The sequence below is a fragment of the Trichechus manatus genome, unplaced genomic scaffold, assembly GCF_000243295.1.
Source record: "Trichechus manatus latirostris isolate Lorelei unplaced genomic scaffold, TriManLat1.0 scaffold00076, whole genome shotgun sequence".
NCBI lineage: Eukaryota > Metazoa > Chordata > Mammalia > Sirenia > Trichechidae > Trichechus > Trichechus manatus.
In genome coordinates this window covers 862,420-882,843 of record NW_004444012.1, presented here as the reverse complement: position 1 = coordinate 882,843, position 20,424 = coordinate 862,420, and the positions used below count along the sequence as shown (strand labels likewise).

Genomic DNA, 20,424 nt, shown 5'->3' with positions numbered 1-20,424 from the left:
CCGTCACCTGATTGTTGATCCTGGCTGTATTCTGCCATGTCTGGCTGAAGTACTGGGATGGTTGTAATATTTTTCTTCTGCTTTTCACAGTTTTTCCTTGCCTGAAAAATTGGAATACGTTGTCACCAAGTATGCTGAGCACTCACATGATAAATGGGCCTGTGACAAGGTAGGGATTATCATCCCGCTGACAATTGTCGGGGGAGAAACAGCCAAAGAACATGAAAGGGTCGAATCCTGGAAATCTGCCTGATTTGTCTCAGTGACAGAAAAGCATTCATTATTTCTGAGAAGCAATTTCCCAGGGTTGGTGGAGGTCAGTGAAATAGGCAGTGGCCGTTGCTGGTGCTGCCTTTCATATCTGTCAAGAAAATGACCCATTCTAGAAGTGTGAACTTCTTACCATTTCATCTCCTGGAGCTCGGGGCCAAGCATGTGCTTGTAGATATTTGTCAGAAATGCTTAATGGGTGGGCATTTACGTATTGAATGTAACGTTGGAAAGGGGGCAATAACATGGAAAGCGTTAGACTTGCATTTTGCTAGGAAGCTGAATTTTATTCCAGGGAAGACACACGATCATCTTCCTGTGGTAGACAGCAGTAGAACTTCCAGACACTCCCTTGTTAATAAGGCTGTCCATCTGGTGTTTAAAATTCCTCACCACACGAGGTCAGGCTGCTTAATAAGTTTAATTGCACTGTCAGTCCTTTGATGCTGGCAGGCAAAGTGGGAGAACTCTGCCAAAGACAGCAGGGGTTCCTGTAGGCCGCCAGTTAAGGCCTGGGGCCGTTGCTCAGCTGCAGCTTACATCCTTTAGCAGCGGACTGATGTCCACAGCAAGGCCACAGAAAACCACCTCCATTTAATGTGCCTGCAGAGAAGGGACACCTTTAACCCTCGGCTCAGCATCTGTATTGACCTGGGCTTGGCTCTGATTCTTCCATGAGTCCCTAGTTGGATCTAATGATGACAATGATCGTTGTGACTGTAGAATAGGCTAATGCCTCATGATCCTAGAGCAGAGATTGGCAAAACTGTTTCTAGAAAGGGTTAGATAGTAAACATTGTAGGTTTTGTGGGCCGTGTGATCTCTGCCGAAGCTACTCACCTCTGCTGTGGTAGCATGAAAACAGCCATAGGCAATACATAAACAAATTGAGTATGTCTATATTCCAATAAAACTTTATTTACAAAAACAGGTGGCTGGCTGGATTTGGTCCCCGGACCATAGTTTGCTCTGGAGCATCTGTGCTTTCTAAGAACTTTTTACATATGAGCATTTGGCCAGCCTATGAATTAGAAACGCCTCCATAAATACATGCTAATGAGTTAGTGACACCTCTATAAATGCACACTGATATCAGTCCATCACTAAGCCACGTGGATTTCACCTCCTAAGTCTCTTGAATGAGTGTAGTTTTCTCTGTACACGCCATGGCTTCAGTCCAATCTGCCGTCCAAGCTGTCATCATCTCTTGCCTAGATTATGGTGAGAATCTCCTAACAGGTCTCCCATATTCATTTTTTTTTCAACCTGTTCACACTGCAAGCAAGTGATAGTTTCAAAATGCAAATTGTGTCATATTTTACCACTATTACGCCTAGCCAGCCAGCCCCTTCCCCAAAATCCCTCAATGGCTTCTAACTATTCTTAATATAAAAGCCAAAAACCTTAATATGGCCTGATAACACTTAGGTCATGTGACCTCTGCTGCCATCTCTAACCTCGTCTCTCTTCACCTCTACCCTCCAGCCACTTGCCCTTCTTATTGACTGTCTTTCTTACACTCTAAGTGCCTGAAATGTTCCTCAGGCTCAACCAGGTACCCGTCTGCACTCACACACACGCACACCCCGTTCACCTGCTCGTCCTTCAGATAGCAATCCATGTGTGAACTCTAGGATGCGTCTTGCCCCATTTCTGAGATATAGGCTCTCTTAGCACCTTGTTCTCTTCTTTTGTCATATTTTTTTTATCATGCTTTAAGTGAAAGTTTACAGTTCAAGCTAGTTTCTCATACAAAAATTTATATACACATTGTTCTGTGACCCTAGTTGCTCTCCCTATACTGTGACAGCACACTCCTCCTTTCCACCCCTGATTTCCCATGTCCATTCAACCAGCTGCTGACCCTCTCTGCCTTCTCATCTCACCTCTGGACAGGAGCTGCCCTTTAGTCTCATGTATCTACTTGAACTAAGAAGCACACTCCTCACGAGTATCATTTTATGTCCCGTAGTCCAGTCTAATCTTTGTCTATAGAGTTGGCTTCGGGAATGATTTCAGTTCTGAGCTAAGGGAGAGTCCAGGGACCATGTCTTCTGGGATCCCACCTGTCTTAGTCAAACCATTAAGTCTGGTCTATTTACTACAATTTAAGTTCTGCACCCCACTTTTCTCCTGCTCTGTCAGGGACTCTCTGTTGCGTTCCCTGTCAGGGCAGTCATTGGTGGTAGCCGGGCACCATCTAGTTCTTCAGGTCTCAGGCTGATGGAGTCTCTGGTTTATGTGGCCCTTTTGTCATATTTTTGTAACAGTTTTATTTATTTATAACAGTTTTCAGTTATGCATTTACTGGTGGTGTTATTTGGTTAATATCTCCCTCTGCCACTAGACTGTAAGCTTCATGAGAGCAAGGATACGTATTCGTTCACCATTGCCAGGTGGGCACTGATTAGCTAACCAGAAAAAGAGTATGTTCCCTGCCCTCAAGAACCACACAATCTTGTAGAAGAAATGGAATAAACCAGCCCTCATGGTACAGGTTGTTAAGCGCTGTGATAGACATTAGCACAGGGTCAGTGCATATAAGGGGAGCCCCTAATCCAGCACTGGGGCTCCAGGAAGGCTTTGGAGAGCTGGTGACATCGACATCATGTGCCAAAGGATGGGTGGGAGTCATCGGGCAAAGGGAAGCGAGTGTGTTGCAGGCCATGGGAGCAGCATGTGCAGACCCAGAGAAATAAGAGAGCTTGGCAGGTTTAGGCAACCATAGTTCAGTGTGGCTGGGTCATAGAATCGGGCAGGGTGAAGAGTAACCAGTGAGTCGAGAGAGGTAAGCAAGAGTTTCTCTGTAGCTTTAGATGCCATGTGAGAGAGTTTGGATGTTATCATGATGGCAGCTGGGAGTCTGAACACTGTAAAGCAGTAGATCGCCCTGATCAGGGTCACTTTATAAATATCGTTTGACAGATGCACAGAACATGGGGAGGTGGCTAGACTGGAGGCAGGGAGGCCAGCTAGAAAGTTTTTGAAATAATCTAGGTGAGAGCTGATGGTGCCCTGAGCTAAAATGCTGGCAGGGAAGCAAGAGAGTCAAGCAAATGAGTCAGTCTGGGAGGTCGAATGATTGGGAAAGGGTGCAGAGGAGAAGTGATTTTCAAGGAAGTCTCCCATGTTTCTGGCTTGGAAAGTGAGTGCAAGCTGGTGCCACTCACTCAGATACAGGGAATACAAGAGGAGAGGCCATGTGGAGGAGGAAAAGGCCAGGTTCTGTTCTGGATGTGTTGGGAAGTGCCTATGGAACATCTAAGCAGAGCTTAAATAGGTTTGGAAGTTAGGAGAGAGATCTGGGCTGGAAATACTGACTTGAGATCAGCCCACTTCTCAGTGGTGTCTGAAACCACAGGACTAGATTAGATCACCCAGGGAGAATATGTCTCTTGAGAGAAGACAGAAACACACGCATTTAACAACTGGGCAGAGGCAGAGATTGAGGAAGAGCAGCCCAGAGTCTTTGGGCTGCAACGTTATTGAAGCAGGGACTCGGACATACCTCTGTAGCCACAGTGCCTAGAACAGAGTCTGGCACACACTGTAGTAGGCACCGAATCGATATTTGTTGAATAACTTTTGAACTTCTTGGACTTCTATGACTCTGGGAAACCTAGATGACTACAGTTTTGCTCAGAGTGGCGGGCAAGGGTTCTAAACCACATCAGCCACCTCATTTGGTGGGCGTTGCATCCAGCGCCCACATCCTTGTAGCCCTGACTTCTGTCCTTGCCTGTGAACATGACATACTGACCTGAGAAGTGTGGTTTTCCGGGTCTTTTTGAAACATCCTTCTGACGTAAGTGGGCCTGAAACACAAGCGAGTAAGTGGAAGGGACAACAACTAAAGCAAGAAGGAATAGAGGAGCAGAGGTCAAGATTCTGGGGGCAGAGAGCCTGACAGCTTTAAAGGATCAATTAGACATTTTCAAGGGAAATTTCCAAGCTCTGTCACTATTTATTATTCCATTTGTTCGTGAAAATAGAAGCAGGAATTGGGGTCATATAGCGGGGCTCCTTTAGTGCCAAGGATATTTAAACTGCAAATGTTTCTACAGAGTCAGAATGGATGGAAATATGGAATTTCCTTGGATGAAAATGTGAAGACCCACCCATTGATAAGGCCTTTCAAGACATTGACGGAGAAGGTAAGAAGTGGGCTTCTGGTAGCACTCTGTGTGGCCATGATGATTTTCCTTCCTTGGGAATCAAAGGGTGAGAGACGTTGAGGGTCTATTCACTTTCAAGTTTCTCAAAGACTTTCCAGGACTCAGTAAACTACTCAGGAGCTTTCCAGTTTCCAAGAGCCCAGCCTCATGTTATGTTCTCCGGCAGTGAGAGCCCACTGGAGAAAGAAGTACTATTGAATACCTAGAGGCTCGGCCGCAATGCATTTTCAGTTCTCTTGCAACTAAACTAGGAAGGTATTAACATTGTTTGGAAAAAAATTAGATTAAAAATTGTTTCCAAGAGCATAGAAGACAAAGGAAATAGAGAAGAGAATTCTCAAGTAAATTTGGACAGGTCTCTTGTTTTGAGGTATTTTATTAAGAAATTTGGTTGAACTCAACTCTGAACTGTCTTATATAACCTTGTAAGAATTCTTCCTAGGCTTTAGGCCTAGTGCTATACGTAAAGGATGATGTGTGTGCCTCTGTATGCATTTTGAGCCTCAATAAAATTATGTATAGCTCAAAAGCATACTCTAAACCTAAAAAAAATTCTGTTTCTCAAGCTCAAATGAGAACATTTTGGCAGATGCATTTTGACAATCTTGAAACAGCTGCTGGAACACAAAGGGTCACGCTCCTGTTCCTGCTTCTCTTTCCACGAAATGTGGGTAATGTCACTAAGTTTGGTACATTCCAGGCAGGAGGTCTTATACTTAAAAACATCAGAGACTGATGATGTGTGTCCGGTGAGATGTGGAAAAGGTGAATGAAAGGAGGCTGGAACCAGCCAGCACCCTGTCCACAGTGGGAGCTGAGGACAGCTTCCGCGGGAAGCCAGGCCTGGGAGAAGGCTGGAGTCTACTCTGCAAAGCTCTTCTGCTCCAATTTTCTTGCAGGAGAAGGAAATTTATCGCTGGCCTGCCAGAGAGTCCCTAAAAACCATGCTGGCGGTGGGCTGGACTGTGGAGAGGACTAAAGAGGGAGAAGCCTTGATTCAACAGCGAGAGAACGAGAAGCTTCGCAGTGGGTCCCAGGCCAGCCAGGTACAGCAGCCATGCCTAGAGGCTCTCGGCCAGTAGAACCTGTGGAGAATTTGCGAGAGCTATCCCTGGGGCATCGCAGGCCGGGACCAGCTCAGATGGGCCCTGGGGGTCACTGGGGGACAGCGCACACCTTTGACAGCTGAAGTTGGGGGTGCTGATACAGGTAAGGGAAATAACGGCAAGCCCAGTGATTCTGCCTTTGCTTCCCTAGGGCATCAGCTACAGCCCTGCTCCCCTCGACCTCTCAAATGTTGTGCTCTCCAGGGAACTCCAGGTCAGTGTCCGTACTCCCAGTGCGTTCTTCAGAACAGCTAACATGCTTTCTCAAGACCCTCAAGTGCGGGACATGCTGCTCTCCTAAGAGTTAAAGGAAAAAAAGAAAATGTCCAGAACATATCACCTCTAAAATATCAAAATCAAAGAGGGGCACATTGTGCAGAAGCCACAGGCAAAGTCTTAGTAGATTTAACTAACCATCAAGAAGGTGAGGCTTTGTACTTCTTCCCAGGACGCCACAATAAAAGGAGGAGCGGCGAATTACACTGTATGAAAACCCCAAAACAAAATTAGTGAAAGAGCCAGGAGAAAATCTGTGAAACTTGACCCCTGGGTGGAGGAGCTTGCTTGGCCCCTTGTCAGCCCGCCAACCATAGAGACGGCCCATAGTGGAATCACTCAGGTTCCCCATGATGGTGCCAAATAGCTGTCATTGCAGGATATAGGGTCGTACAACCAAGAAGATAAAATTAAAAGCCCTAAACTGCCTCCGGGGTCCTGGTGGCGCAGTGGTTAACAGTTCAGCTGCTAATCAAATGATTGGCAGTTCCAATCCACCAGCCGCCCCTTGGAAGACGTACGGGGCAGTTCTACTCTGTCCTGTTCGGGTCGCTATGAGTCGGAATTGACTCAAAGTCAACGGGTTTGGTTTTGATTTTGTTTAGACTGCCCCCAGAGGGCACTGACGGCTCAGTGGTAGAATTCTCACCTTCCATGCAGGAGACCCGGGTTTGATACCCAATCAGTGCACCTCAGGCACGGCCGCTGCCCATCCGTCAGTGAAAGCATATGTGTTGCTATGATGCTGAACATGTTTCAGCAGAGCTTACAGACTAGACAGACTAGGAAGAAAGCCCTGGAGATCTACTTCTGAAAAATTAGCCTGTTAAAGCCCTGTAGGTAACAATAGTCCCATCCCATTGTGCATGGGTTTGCTGTAAGTCCAGGGCTGACTCAACAGCCGCTCACAGGAACAGACAGCTTCCTGCCTTTCCTCCTCACACATGTTGGTGGCCATCACCTGCCCTGGCTGGGACACTTACTGCTCTGAAAGGTCATCAGACCAAACCCCTGGGCGTTAGAGAACGTTTCTTCCCAAAGCACATCCTTCACTGCAAGTCGCCCTTTTACGGGCCTGGTAAGGATGGATTCTATTTGAGAAGTCCTATTCACAACAGTTTTATCCATGACGTGGTTATTCCTAGTTTGTTAAGCTAAAGGCTTTCAGGGGCTCTAGATTTGTCTTCTCTGTAGCCATTTGACCCCCCCACTCCCAACTTCCTGTCTCAAGTTATGAGTGTGTGGTTAGTGACAATCCAGCCCTCTTCCCAGCCTCAAGGTACTGAGCTCCTGTGACAGATGAAGTGCTGCCAGAGGCCATTTAAAACGAAAATGTGCATTTCTCATAAATGCATCAAACTGCCAGGATAATAAGTTCTACAGGAAAGGCAGAATTAGAAGCTGGTTCTGTGTATATGGGAAGATAATAAAACCAATGGGGCGCATCAGCACAGGCCCGTTAATGATGGGAGACACTTAGCAACGGCCGTTAGCATTTGGGGATGCTCTGTGCCCAGGGCCGCCAGCAATAGCCTGGCAGATAGAAACCCATTTTTCTTGCTTTCTCTCTGGTTTTGGTCTGCTACGTGTGGCACAGGGGATGGTGGAGGTCGTGGCTGAGAACTATCACAATATCTGGGCCAAGAAGAAGAAGCTGGAGCTAGAGAGCAAAGGTGAGCCTGGTTCACGGCATGCCCCACTGGGGGGCAGGTATGTTGGGGGGCAGAAGTGTGAAGGAAGACCAACTACGTTGCTGTCTCTCATCTTCCTGAACTCAGGTGGTGGCAGTCACCCTCTTTTGGCACCATATGACACCTTGACCGCCAAGGAAAAGTTCAGGGACCGAGAGAAGGCACAGGACCTGTTTAAATTCCTCCAAGTGAATGGTGTTGTAGTTTCTAGGTAAGACCTCTTCCACGTGATGTTCCAGGGGGTGGGAGGGGGTGGGGGTGGTCTCTCCTCCTGCATTCAGTCACACGCCTACAAAACCAATCAGAGTAAGGACAGTGGTTAAGACTTACAAGTGGGAAAATTTGCATTTGGGAGCATGAAGCCTTGTTTTCTATAATAAACAGGATTGGTAGATATTAATTTTTGAAAACCACTTACAGCATAACAAGTTATATATCCATACCGTAAACATTTTGTTTTAACCTAAAACAAATAAACGTGCGTTTGTTCACAGTGTCTTTTCTTTGGGTATGGTTCTGTAGATGGGGCATTATAAACCACATCCACAGTGCGTCTTCAAAGCTTTGGAATTTGAGCTCTTTAAAGAGCAGTGAGAATTTGAGGTGCACGTGAAACAATGTAAGTGAGGTAGCTCTTTTTTTTTTTTAGATTTTTAAGCAGTCCGCTCCCCTGTGTTTTTTGCATTACCCCCACCCACACCTAATTCAAAAACTATTTGGCAGCTAGCTCTTTCCGGTCTTCACAAAACATGCAACTTAGTTTTCGTAGAATCCGCAGTTTTTTTTCACACTGTTATTTTGTTGTTTTATGTGACATTTAATTAAATTACATGATGACAGTAGCAAGCATGACTGCCATAGACAGGCTTTGAAGAAAGGGAACCGATTCTTGTGAAGGGACAGCTCAGCTGGGGAAAGCAGAAGGCCTAGGGGCCGTACAAGGGCACGGGCCCCCCAGAAGGCCCAAGGGCCATACAAGGGCACGATCCCCAGAAGGCCCAGGGGCCATAGGAGGGCATGACCTCCCAGAAGGCCCAGGGGCCATAGGAGGGCACGACCTCCCAGAAGGCCCAGGGTCCCTAGGAGGGCATGACCCCCAGAAGGCCCAAGGGCCATACAAGAGCACGATCCCCAGAAGGCCCAGGGGCCATATGAGGGCACGATCCCCCAGAAGGCCCAGGGGCTATAGGAGGGCACGACCCCCAGAAGGCCCAGGGTCCCTAGGAGGGGACGACCCCCCAGAAGGCCCAGGGACCGTAGGAGGCCACAGCCCCCTAGAAGGCCCAGGGGCCATATGAGGAAGGCATGACCCCCCAGAAGGCCCAGGGGCCGTACGAGGGCACGGCCCCCCAGAAGGCCAGGATCTCCAATCACTGTGTTTACAGAGGAAATGGAGAGGATCCTTGATTCATCAAGAGGGTGTGTGGAGGGTTGTAATGGTGCAATTTACCTAAATAGAGAAGTTTTCAACTCGTCCTTGGGAAAGGCCATGTCGCTGTCTCGGGTTATTTGAAAGCCTGGAGAATACATGAGAACTACTGATATCTGTCTTCTCTTTGCATGTTTCCATGGGGTTCACTGCCCGAGGTTCAGGGGGAATCAGCCCAGCAGGTCCCCTGTACGGTGGTATGGACATACACCACTTCTGGAAATAGTTGTTATTTTTCCCTCTTACTCCCCCCTCCCTTTATCCACTTTCTGATTGGTCTGAACTTCTGGGCATACATCAAAAGTTCCTTCCCATGTTTGGTTTGGGGGAAGGAAGTTAACCTAGTATAAGTAAACTAAACAGTGGTACCCCCAAAGGATCCAGCTGTCCTTCCCTCCCTCCCTCCCTCCCTCCCTCCCTTCTTTCCTTACAACTTCCAGTAATCCATTCCTTCATCTTTGTTCATCACCTCCCGTGTACCAGGGGTGACCCCAAGTGCTGCAGATGCGGAGGTGAATAGAAGATGGTCCCTTCCCCAAGAAGCTTGTAGTCCTTTAGTCCACTGGAGAGGTGTGCACTGATTAAGTCCAGGATACTAACTGATAAACAAATGCGAGTGCAGGGATGCCCTCCTGTCCTTCCCTGTCCTGGCCACTCTCCTCCTCCCAGGATTCTGGCTTAGAAGTCAGACAACCTAAGTTTGAAACCCAGCTCTGCCCGTAACTGACTGAGTGACCTTAAGTCATTTATCTAAGCCTTGGTTTCCCCCTATGTAAAGTGGGGATGGTATGGTAATACCCACCTCATCAAGTGATCGTGAGGATTAAAAGATAAAACTTATGCAAAATATCTAGCAAAATGCCAAGCATATGTTACTAAGATTATGTAATTTAGTTATGTATTATCTGTATCAGGAGTCCCTGGGTGGCACAGATGGTTAAGCACTCAACTACTAGCCGAAAGTTTGGCAGTTCGAACCCACCCAGAGGTACCTCGGAAGACAGGCCTGGCCATCAGCTTCTGAAAGGTCTCAGCCTTGAAAACTCTGTGAAGCATTTCTGCTCTGCACACGGGGTCGCTATGTGTCCAAATAGACTTGCCAACAACAACATTATCTTTCTTACTGTCTGTCTCCCCCCCTGGAATGTTAGCTCTACAAAGGCAGGAATGTTGGTCTTTTTTATTGATTGATGAGTTCCAAGCTCCTAGAACAGTGGATGGTACCTAGTAGGCAGTCAGTACATAATAAGTAAATAAATGAATGTATAAATCATGATTTCCTAAGACTTTTTCATCTCAAAGTTATGTATGCCAAGATTAACTAGATGAATGTGTTTTAGTAGGAAGGTCTTGGCTGCCTGATTCTTAAAGGCGGAAGCTGTTTCTTCTCTGGTCGGGTGTCAGTGGTGCTGTCTCAGTCACCTAGTGCTGCTGTAACAGAAGTGCCACTAGTGGATGGCTTTAACAAAGAGAAGTTTACTCTCTCACAGGCCAGTGGGCTACAAGTCCAAATTTAGGACGTCAGCTCCAGGGGAAGGCTTTCTCTCTCTTTAAGCTCTGGAGAAAGGTCCTTGTCATCAGTCCTCCCTTGGTCTGGGAGCATCTCAGCGCAGGAACCTCAGGTCCAAAGGACATGCTCTGCTCCTGGCACTGCTTTCTTGGTGTTATGAGGTCCCCAAGTCTCTGCTTGCTTCCCTTTCCTTTTATCTCTTGAGAGATGAAAGGTGATTCAGGCCACACCCCAGGGAAACTCCTTTTACATTGGATCAGAGATGTGACCTTAGTAAGGGTGTTATACAATCCCACCCTAATCCCCATAACATAAAGTTACAATCACAAAATGGAGGACAGCCACACAATTCTGGGAATAGTGGCCCAGCCAAATTGATACACACGTTTTAGGGGGACATAATTCAAACCATGGCAGGTGGTCTGTGCCACATAGACTCATGCTTGCCGAGGTCTTTGTAGAATGAAGAGAAGCTGGTGTTCTATCCTGATAACAGCCATTCCTCCTAAAAGAAGTGTTTGCTGAGCAAGACGCTGTTTCCGCTTTTAGTTTTCTACAGAATTTTTTGCCACTGAATGACAAAAAAATAAAAACCTATACAAATATTTCCATTTTAGCTCATATGAAAAAAAATAACAAAACTAATTCACCATATTGTTGAGCAGGAAAGGTCAGACAGCAGGAGACATTCTCCAGGGGAGCGTTCACAAAAGACTCCCGTCCTCATGTTAATCCTCCCCTTAACATCAAGATGGATGTCTAGTGGGATCTGCTGATGAGTAACTTGCTCACAGAAATGAAAATTCCTCTTTACTCTAACTGAAAAGGAAATGGGGGAATAAAAAGAGAAAGATAATTGAATTCGGCAAACATATCCTGAGTATGTATTTACAATGTGACCCACCCTGTGGTGGGCACTTGGATATACAGACAAAGACCCCCTAGTTTTCCTTGCCCCATCTCAGACCTGCTCCATCCTCAGCTTCCCCATCGCTTGGTGAAAACCCATTCTTCCAGTTGTTCAGACAAAAACTTTGGTTCCTCTCTTTTTCTTATAACCCACAACGAATCCTTCAGGAAATCCTGATAGTTCTCCCTTTAAAAGATACCCAGAATCTAACCTCTTCTCAGCCCCTCTGTGCTCTCACCCGTCATTGCTGAAAAAACCTCCTGCTGAGCTCGCTGCTGCTACCCTTACCCCCCAACAATCTATTTTAAATGTAACAACAACAGTGAACCTGTTATAAGGAAGGTCGTATGTCACCCCTGTCTTCAGAGCCTTCAGTAGCTTGCCGTCTCACTCAAAGCAAAAGCAAAAGGAAAATTCTAAGATTGGCCCCTAGGGCCCTGGATTAGTTGCTCCACTGCGAACCCCACACCCTCTGACCACATGTTCCCTTCCATTCCATCCACACTGGCCTCTTTGCTATGTTTCTGCAACTGAACACGCATGCTCCTGCCCCAGGACCTTTGCACCACCTGATCCCTGGGCCTGAAAAACTCTTTCCTGGATATACACATGGCTCATCCCTCAATTCCTTTAAGCCTTTTCTCCAGTGTCATCCTCCCATGAGACCAGTCCTGACTACTGTATTTAACACTGCAGTCTGCTCTCCCATCCCAGCACTTCCAGACCCTTCTATCCTGCTTTAATTTTCCCTTTTTTCCCCCTTCCTCCCAAAATTTATCAACTTCCAGCATTCCCTATAATTTAGATACTTATTTTATTTATGGTTTATGCCTGTTTACAGCTAACATGTATGTTCCATGAGGGCAAGGATGCTTGTTTTTTTCTCTGATTTATCCCCAGCTCAGTATTTGTTGAATGAATGGTAAATATCTTCCCTGAAAATTCTTTCTGGAAATTATTGTAACCCAGGTGTTGCATGATCACAGAGGCAGGTCCCAGTGGGGAAATCAGGCAAACGATGAGTCATCTCACTAAGCCAGAATAACCATTAACATTTGGAAAATAAAGTCAACACAAGTAGGATTGATATGGCACCAAAGTCACACAGTTATCTCTGTTATATCCTGGGCTTTACCCATTTCTCACCTAGGGGTATGAAGGATATGGAGCTGGATGCCTCATCCATGGAAAAGAGGTTTGCCTATAAATTTCTGAAGAAGATCCTGAAATATGTTGATTCTGCTCAAGAGTTTATTGCCCATTTGGGTAAGTATCGTTGTGACACATCGCCAAAAAAAAAATGATGTTCCTTTATTTAGTACCTACATAATTGTTTCCCATTGTAGCTGTTCGTGATTCATTTAGACATCTGATGGTGGGGAAGAACAGTGACTGTGACTGTTCCCCCCACGTAAAAAGTTAGTTTAGTCCTTGGCTTCCCTACTGGGTTTGAACCGCGTGACATTTTTCAAACAGCTCATCTTATTTTAACTTTCTCATTGTTTTGCTTTGTGACTGTGGGCATATGACTCAAGCTCACTGAAGCTTGCTTTCTCGTTAATAAAACAGTGAAAAGGGCAGTGAAATAGGCTGGAGAATTGACACAAGCAGCAACTAGCCAGCACAGTTGTGAAGTACTCTGTAAAACATCAGCAATTTTGTCAAATCGAATAACCTTTAATGGCCTTCTGAAAAAAGCTACACTTTCTAAAATGCTGTGACGTCTTTTTAACTCTAACTTTGTGTTAACTGTCTTTGTAGAAGCCATTGTCAGCAGTGGGAAAACTGAAAAGTCTCCTCATGATCAGGAGATCAAATTCTTCGCCAAAGTAAGTAACTCTCTGCACTTAAGCAAATTACTTTCTTTTCATGATCTGTACTATTTAGGGAACAGGGTAAGCTGCTCCAACAAAGAAATCCAATAGCTCCAATGAGACCGACATGTTTTTCTCGCTCATGTGACCTTCCCAGGGTAAGTGGGCGATCAGAGGTGGTGAGAGGCCTGCTGTGCTCCACACCATCATGCAGGAACACTGGTTCTTCCTCTTGTTTGTTATTCCACCATCAGTGTGGTTCAAGCAGGCTCACCTGCCCCACTGTCTAGAACTTAGTCATCTTAGCCTCACCTAGCTGCAAGGGAGTCCCCGAGTGGCACAGTTAAATGCTCAACAACTAACCCAAAGGTTGGAGGTTCGAGTCCACTCAGAGGCACCTCAGAAGAAAGGCCTAGTGATCTGCTTCTGAAAGGTCACAGCCTTGAAAACCTCATGGAGTGCAGTTCCACTGTGACACACATGGGGTCACCATGAGTCAGAATTGACAGTAACTGGTTTAGTGGTTTTTAAGCTGCAAGGGAGACCGGGTAATACATTCTCCAGCTGGGCAGCCCTGTGCCCAGCTAAAACATGGGGGTTTCTGTTGCTAAAAGGAAGAATGGGAAAAGGAATTTGGGTGCCAGTGAGCAGTCTCTGCCACACAACCCTACTCAGAGGACTAAAGGAATGTAAGGCCTGGGGCCATCTTTCTACGTGTGGTAGCCTGGTTCTGAAAAGCAGAGACAGTATGCTTGAGGATAGTGGTGCCAGGCCATGTCTCAGGTGTGCCTGCTGGATGCCATGCCCAAGGTCAGGTGTCCCATAGGACTCCCTGCAGGTGCTGACTCGGAGCCACATGCACATTTCTTTGGGCCCTGAACGGGCAGCCTTCTGCTTTCACGTAGCCCCAAAGCCTCTGATTTGAGGCCAAAAGGAGGAAAGTGTCATGGAAGCCTGGCCCAATGGGGTAGAGCTTCCTGGAAATGCCAGGACCAGTATCCACAGGCTCTTTGCTCACTGAGAATGAACTTTTTAAAGGAAGTGGAAGCAGGGCTTTGGCTAGCTTCCTAGAAGTTAACTAACGGTGGATTTTCCAGGTTCTCCTCCCGCTGGTTGACCAGTACTTCACCAGTCATCACCTCTATTTCCTGTCATCCCCTCTAAAGCCCCTTAGCAGCAGCGGGTATGCATCCCATAAGGAAAAAGAAATGGTGGCCAGGTGAGTCTTCAAAATAGAGAGAAGGTCACGGTGCTAATGTGACTTATTTAAAACCTTAGGCTTCTACAGAGTAAATGGTGAGTCTTTTGGGGCCTGATGATGAATGGTTCAGAGGTTTTGGTTATTGTCTTGATTTTTGAAAGAAATTATATTTGTATTTATCTGTGTACTGTTTTGACAGCTAAGAGAAGTACACTGTTTGGGAGTATCTGTAGGGGAATTTTTTACGATATCCAGGTCAACCTCCATCCTGAAAAAAACCTTTAGAAGAAGGAAATAACTCTGAAGCTTGGGAAAAGAGAATGCAGAACATTGAGAAGAAATAATAATAATAATCCCATTCTTATCAGGCTCTTCAAATGAAAAAAAAAAAAAAAAAAAGAATCAGATCTTACACAGTTCTTGTGTGGATGACCTGAGATTTGAAATCTAGAGCAACATAATTTAATTTAAATCCCTAATAGGGAAAATGTTTTTCATTACAAGGGCCAGCTTCCCCACTTATTCCACTAGGCCTAACATGTGGATACCTCTGCAGAGACAGGAAGGGGGTACTTAATGATTGGGCTAAGAGATAGATTCCATTCTAGCTCAGATTCTCTCTATATTTTTGACTTATGAAAGATGAGGAGTGGGTTAGATTTCTAAATAGCAAAGAAATCTAAAAGCTCTAAAGAGAGCAGTCCAATAACTCTTCCCCTACTATGCACTGAGGATGAACAGTGTATATTACCCATTTAAGGGCCCAGCCATTAAGGATCGCCATTGTTGGGGAAGGTGGGAATTCAACTTTAGGATTTACCCAGCGTTTATGAAACGCTGAATATGGCTAAGTGCGGAGCATATGCAAGAGTTTATTACCCATTGGTGTAAGTATCGTCGTGCAACATCACGTTTTAAATTCTAACATCTGCCTGTGTATTAGGATCTGCGTTTTGCAGATGAGGAAACTGAGAGGTCCAGTCAGGTTCAGTCCAGTGCCCAAAGTGACCAGGATTAAGTGGGGGCGAGAGTCAAGGCCCAGCTCCCTCTCACTGTGTCGAGTGCCATGTCTTCTGTACCATCATCACCTAGTCTCATTCCTTAAGAAGGGAGAATCCTGTGCTACGAAAACGAGGTAGACTTAGGGTCAGTTCCTAACTGAAGAGTTCCTAAATGTATTCAGGATGCAACTGGATTTTGAAGGAAGCTAGCACCATGAGGAGCAAAGCGAGATGTTCAGATAACCCAGCAGAGGGCAGGTGTGTGTGCTTTCTTCATCTGTTTTCCTTAGGTTATTAATTCATGGAAATGTAACATTTGTTCAGCGAGGCGCCATTTGTCATGGCTGGAACCCCACCTAGAGTTGATCAGCCTCGCAGACAGCTTCCAAATCCGTCAGTGTGCGCGGCGCCCTCCCACGGAAGCGGTCCTGCTTGCGTCGACTGTGCTCCCATTTCCAGGGTCCCCCATTTGCTTCCTTGGCCCTTGGTCTCCCCTCTTCTGCACCTGATGTCGTTCTCCAGTGGTTCCCTCGACTCTCACACCTGGGATCCCTTTAAATTCTGAGATGGGGCGGGGACACCTGGGGACTCTGGCCTCTCGTAACTCTGGGCTAAAGACAGTGCCTCTACTTAAATCATGGGCTCCACAGGGGACGAGAAGGGACCTTTGGAAATTTCAGGCCCTGGCCTTGGGGTATCTGAGAAAGCGTCTCTGACAGTAAGGGAAGCCTTGTTAGCACTAGGCTCTAACCGCCCAAACATCTGCTTTAGCTAGAAACACACAGTTTTGCATTTATACAGAGCATGTGTCCACTTTGAAGATTTTCACCAAAAATATCTGAGTTCACCTGCCCCTAGTTCTGAAAACTATGCCAATTATCATGAAGGTGGCGCAGGACTGGCCAGTGTCTCATTCTGTCTTACATAAGGTCGCCGTGAAGCGGAGACAACCCGCTGGCTGATACCCACAACAACAATTCTGAAAACTAAGGAAGAGGGTTATGTGATTACTATCTATTTACAGAGGAGAATGCCAACACAGAGAGAGGTTAAGTGGCTTCACAGCCCAAGTAATTCTAGGTAGAGCCACAGAATGCACATTCATCCGGGTTGTTCCCCTCCCCTCACTCCGTGAGTTTCATCAAATATATGTCTCTGAAAAAAGAGAACACTGTGAGAAGAGAAAAAATAGAAGCAGTCCACATTGAATTTCACAGTAGTCTAGCTGGCTGCCAAATTTCTGTTAATTTAGACTGAGTTCTCTTAAGCTCTAGGCCAGGGGGCTCCAACTTATTTCTACTGCAAAAGCAAATGACTGTCCACAGGGCACTTTGGCTGTGGTTTTCCATTGGAGAGCCCAGAAAGAACCAGGGTATTAACTGAAAACCATTTGAGGTGAGCAAGTTTCTGTCCCCACGGGCATTAGGATATATTTTCCATTTGAGCTGTCTTCTGAAAGGCATCTTCCCTGTGAGGGCAAGAAGCCCCATGATGAGTTATCGGTGAGAGACTGGGAATGATACCAGCTCGGTCCCATCTCGGAACCCCATGGCCTGTAACAGGTGTTTGTATTCTGCTGTCCCTCTTTCTGTTCCACCAGGATGGACTGCTTCCTGAAGGGATTGCAGAGCCCTTATCTAGCTGTGCCAGTGTCAGATAATGTCAGGGTTCTGAGGAATCTCCTCCCAAGAGTGTCAGGAACACAGGTCAAATGATGGCCATAGTCCTCCTCGGTAAGGTCCATCATCAGCACGTTCAGAAGCGTATGTGGGGCTCCATTCTAACTGCACGAGGCCCTCTCTGAGGCACTGTGGAAAGTAAAACCATGAGACACAGCTGGACCTTCAAGGACTCCACGGTGGAAAATACGGGTGAAAGCATGGAGAAGGGTCAAAACACACAAAAGCGTAGCAGATGGGCTCTCCTAGCTTCCAAGGGCACAGCTAGGACAGCAGCACAGTCAAGTTCAGAGACTCATGGGAAATGACAAAGCAAAGACAATCTCTTGAAATGTTTTTTTGTTGTTGTTTAACGCAATCTTTCCTGTACCTTAACCACTCACATTCTTCCAGTCCAACTTCTTGCCCGCCTCCCAGGTAAAACCCCACAACCACAGTGAAGGCTGCAAAATGGTTGGTGATTCTTTGCAACAATGGAAAAGTCATGCTTCCTTCCAGAATCCTCATTTATTCCTGTATGTCATGCAAATGAACGTTTCAACACATAGTACTCTATAGCAAGGCATGGTTTGCATCCAGATCCCTGCAAAATACTGCCATGGTCCCATAAGGATTGTTTTCCATAAGGTTGGAGCTCCCTGTAAAGTACCTTTCATGACTCTCCAGTAAGACAACATGAACTAGACATTTTCCCGAGTGTGATCTTAGTGGATTCTTTGAGAGGGACATGGTACATTTTCTTACAATGGTGCCATTCTATGCTCTTTGTTTAACTGGGGGGAGGGAGACTCTGTTAGTCCTTGAATCTCTGTGCCTTTCCGACTTGTGTTCTTTTCTACTTCAGCCTTTTCTGCAAACTTGCTGCTCTTGTTAGACACAGGATTTCCCTCTTTGGTAAGTGAAAAGTATTGCTAAAGGTTGGATTCCTCCCTATAATTATCCTGGGCTTACATTTTGCCTTTGTTTACGGCTCCCTCAGCCAACCTGAGCCTTGGAACTAAGGTGTCACCTAAATTTGCCATAGAAAATTGGTCTGAAGTATGATAAACGACCTCTCTCCCTCTTTTACAGCTCAGATTTTCACACCAATAAGTGTTTTAAGCTCTGCGTCTAGCATCCATCATAAAATGGAGGCTGTGTCAGCCAAAGATAAACGCACTGTCCCTGAACACGGGCTTGGCAGTCTGGGTGCTGGGAGTTAACTCTGCGGGGCTATGGTTTGTGCATATTGAGAAGATTGCATTTAGAAGACAGGTTGGATGCTTTGGGTAGTCACAGGTGATCCTTTCACTTTTAGGGAGTGATTCTACTACAATGGTGAGCTGTCTTCACATCTTAGCCCAGACGCTTGACACAAGGTAAGTCTGCCTGGTTTTTTCCCAAAAGTTGCTCCAAACTCCCTCTCTGACCATCTCATCTCACTTCTTATTGTACTGAAGAGAAGACGTGAGAAGACGTGGCCCTGCCCTGCAGGAGCTGGGAAAGGTGAGGTTGACAGGGGGAAGACATATCTTCCCCTGGAAGTTAGCACTTTCTGTTTCTCAGTTTACATGATGGAAAGCTACTGTCACAGTATATACTGAACGGGAAACGCTGAGCATTTAATCACTTCTTGTCTTCTCTTACTGAGAAGTTCATCTTTCCAGAAGATAAAACATATAACGTGGCAAAGTGCCACATCGTACCTAATTCTCAACAAAAAAGGAAGAGCTGCCTGATGGGTGAGGGACCATAAGCATCCTGGGAGAGGTGAATTGCATCCCTCAAGATTCAAAATGGCCAACAAAGGAAATGTGGGAACATCTGATTTCAGGAAGATCACAGATAAACATACACTTGAGCCCATGGCTCAAGGATCTCGGAGGAAAGATAGCCAAACAGGGAAGGAAGTCTCTTAAAAAAAGTACATAAGTTCTGGTAATATTATCATAAATGATGCAGTGAGATGAACAGAGAGGTAGTGAAGGAGCTGATGGGGAGCGTTCTCTAACACGCTCATTAAGAAGGGCCCTTGTCAAAGATGGGAGCCCTAGTGATGCAGTGGTTAAGAGCTGTGGTGAGTTATGGCTGCTAACCAAAAGGTCAGCAGTTCAAATTCACCAGTCGCTCCTTGGAAACCCTATGGGGCAGTTTTACTCTGTCCTATGGGGCCGCTCTGAGTCAGAATCGGTTCGGCGGCAATGGGTTTGTCAAAGATGGGAGGAGGACACATATCCCAGGACCCGATGCGGAAGAGGGGAGCAAACCTAAAGAGTAGCCAGAACGGTGAGAATCCACTATCGACTGAGAATGGTTTAAAAAAATTTTTTTTTTGATTAAAAATAAAATGTTAAGGATAATTAAAGGGGATTTTAGGGTTTTCATGAGAAACATGTTTTGGAGATATTAAGACAGCAAAGTTTGTAGGATCAGACCAGGTCATCCCCAGGGAGCACAAGGACTTGGAACTCGTATGAGGAATCATTACCCCACAAGGCATGCTGAAAGCCTGGGAGGAAGTCCTTTAAAAACAAAAAAACACAGGTAGTGTGTTTGATAATCATGCCGACAAAACCCGCTACTAGAAAGTTAGGAAGACAGCTCGTGGCTACTAACAGAAGGGGAGCAAGCCTCACTGGTTTTATTTCCTTGTTTTCATATTCCTGGTTGGTTGGATGATTATCAGGAGGAATGCTATAGATAGAAAGGCATCTGTCATTGAACCAAGTCTGACAGAATCTTCTTGTGAATAATATATAGAAATATAGAAAATTATACATGACTTGCAGGCTTTGAGAACCCTGGTGGTGCACGGGTTAAGAGCTCAGCTGCTAACCAAAAGGTGGGCAGTTGGAATCTACCAGCTGCTCCTTGGAAACCCTGTGGGGCAGTTCTGCTCTGTCCTATAGGGTCGCTATGAGTTAGAATCGACTTGACAGCAACAGGTTTGAGTTTTTTGTTGTTGTTCCAATTTTAAGTTTTATAAAATAGTTTTGAGGGAAGGTGTTAGATGCCCATAGCTAATCTTCATTCCCAGGGGCACATGTCAGTGTTTTTTCAGTGGTCTGGTTAAGCTATCTGCTTTAAAAGGGACCAGCTGTCCTTATAAAGACAATGCTCTACATTCTACCTTCGTGTGTAGTATCTGGGGTCTTAAAAGCCTGTGAGCGGCCATCTAAGATACTCCACTGGTCTCATCCCTTCGGGAGCAGGGGAGAATGAAGAGAATAGGATACGGAAAAGATTAGTCCGAAGGACTGATTGTCCACAGCTACCAAGGCCTCTACCGGACTGAGTCCAGTACAGCTAGATGGTGCCCGGCTACCACCACTGACTGCTCTGACCAGGATCACAACAGAGGGTTCTGGACAGAGCTGGAGAAG

At 46.0% G+C, this 20,424-nt stretch overlaps 1 protein-coding gene across 1 annotated transcript in view; it reads left to right on the top strand.

The window, feature by feature from the left end:
- The window catches only part of RYR3 (ryanodine receptor 3), a 420,187-nt gene that overhangs the window by 306,170 nt on the left and 93,593 nt on the right, over nt 1–20,424 (top strand). The window contains exons 52-62 of the mRNA XM_004380716.1: nt 91–169; nt 4,335–4,424; nt 5,345–5,491; nt 5,703–5,765; nt 7,425–7,500; nt 7,606–7,729; nt 12,518–12,633; nt 13,129–13,196; nt 14,279–14,400; nt 17,907–17,956; nt 18,360–18,420. Coding sequence (XP_004380773.1) covers nt 91–169; nt 4,335–4,424; nt 5,345–5,491; nt 5,703–5,765; nt 7,425–7,500; nt 7,606–7,729; nt 12,518–12,633; nt 13,129–13,196; nt 14,279–14,400; nt 17,907–17,956; nt 18,360–18,420 — 996 coding nt within the window. The remainder of the gene's footprint in view (nt 1–90; nt 170–4,334; nt 4,425–5,344; nt 5,492–5,702; nt 5,766–7,424; nt 7,501–7,605; nt 7,730–12,517; nt 12,634–13,128; nt 13,197–14,278; nt 14,401–17,906; nt 17,957–18,359; nt 18,421–20,424) is intronic.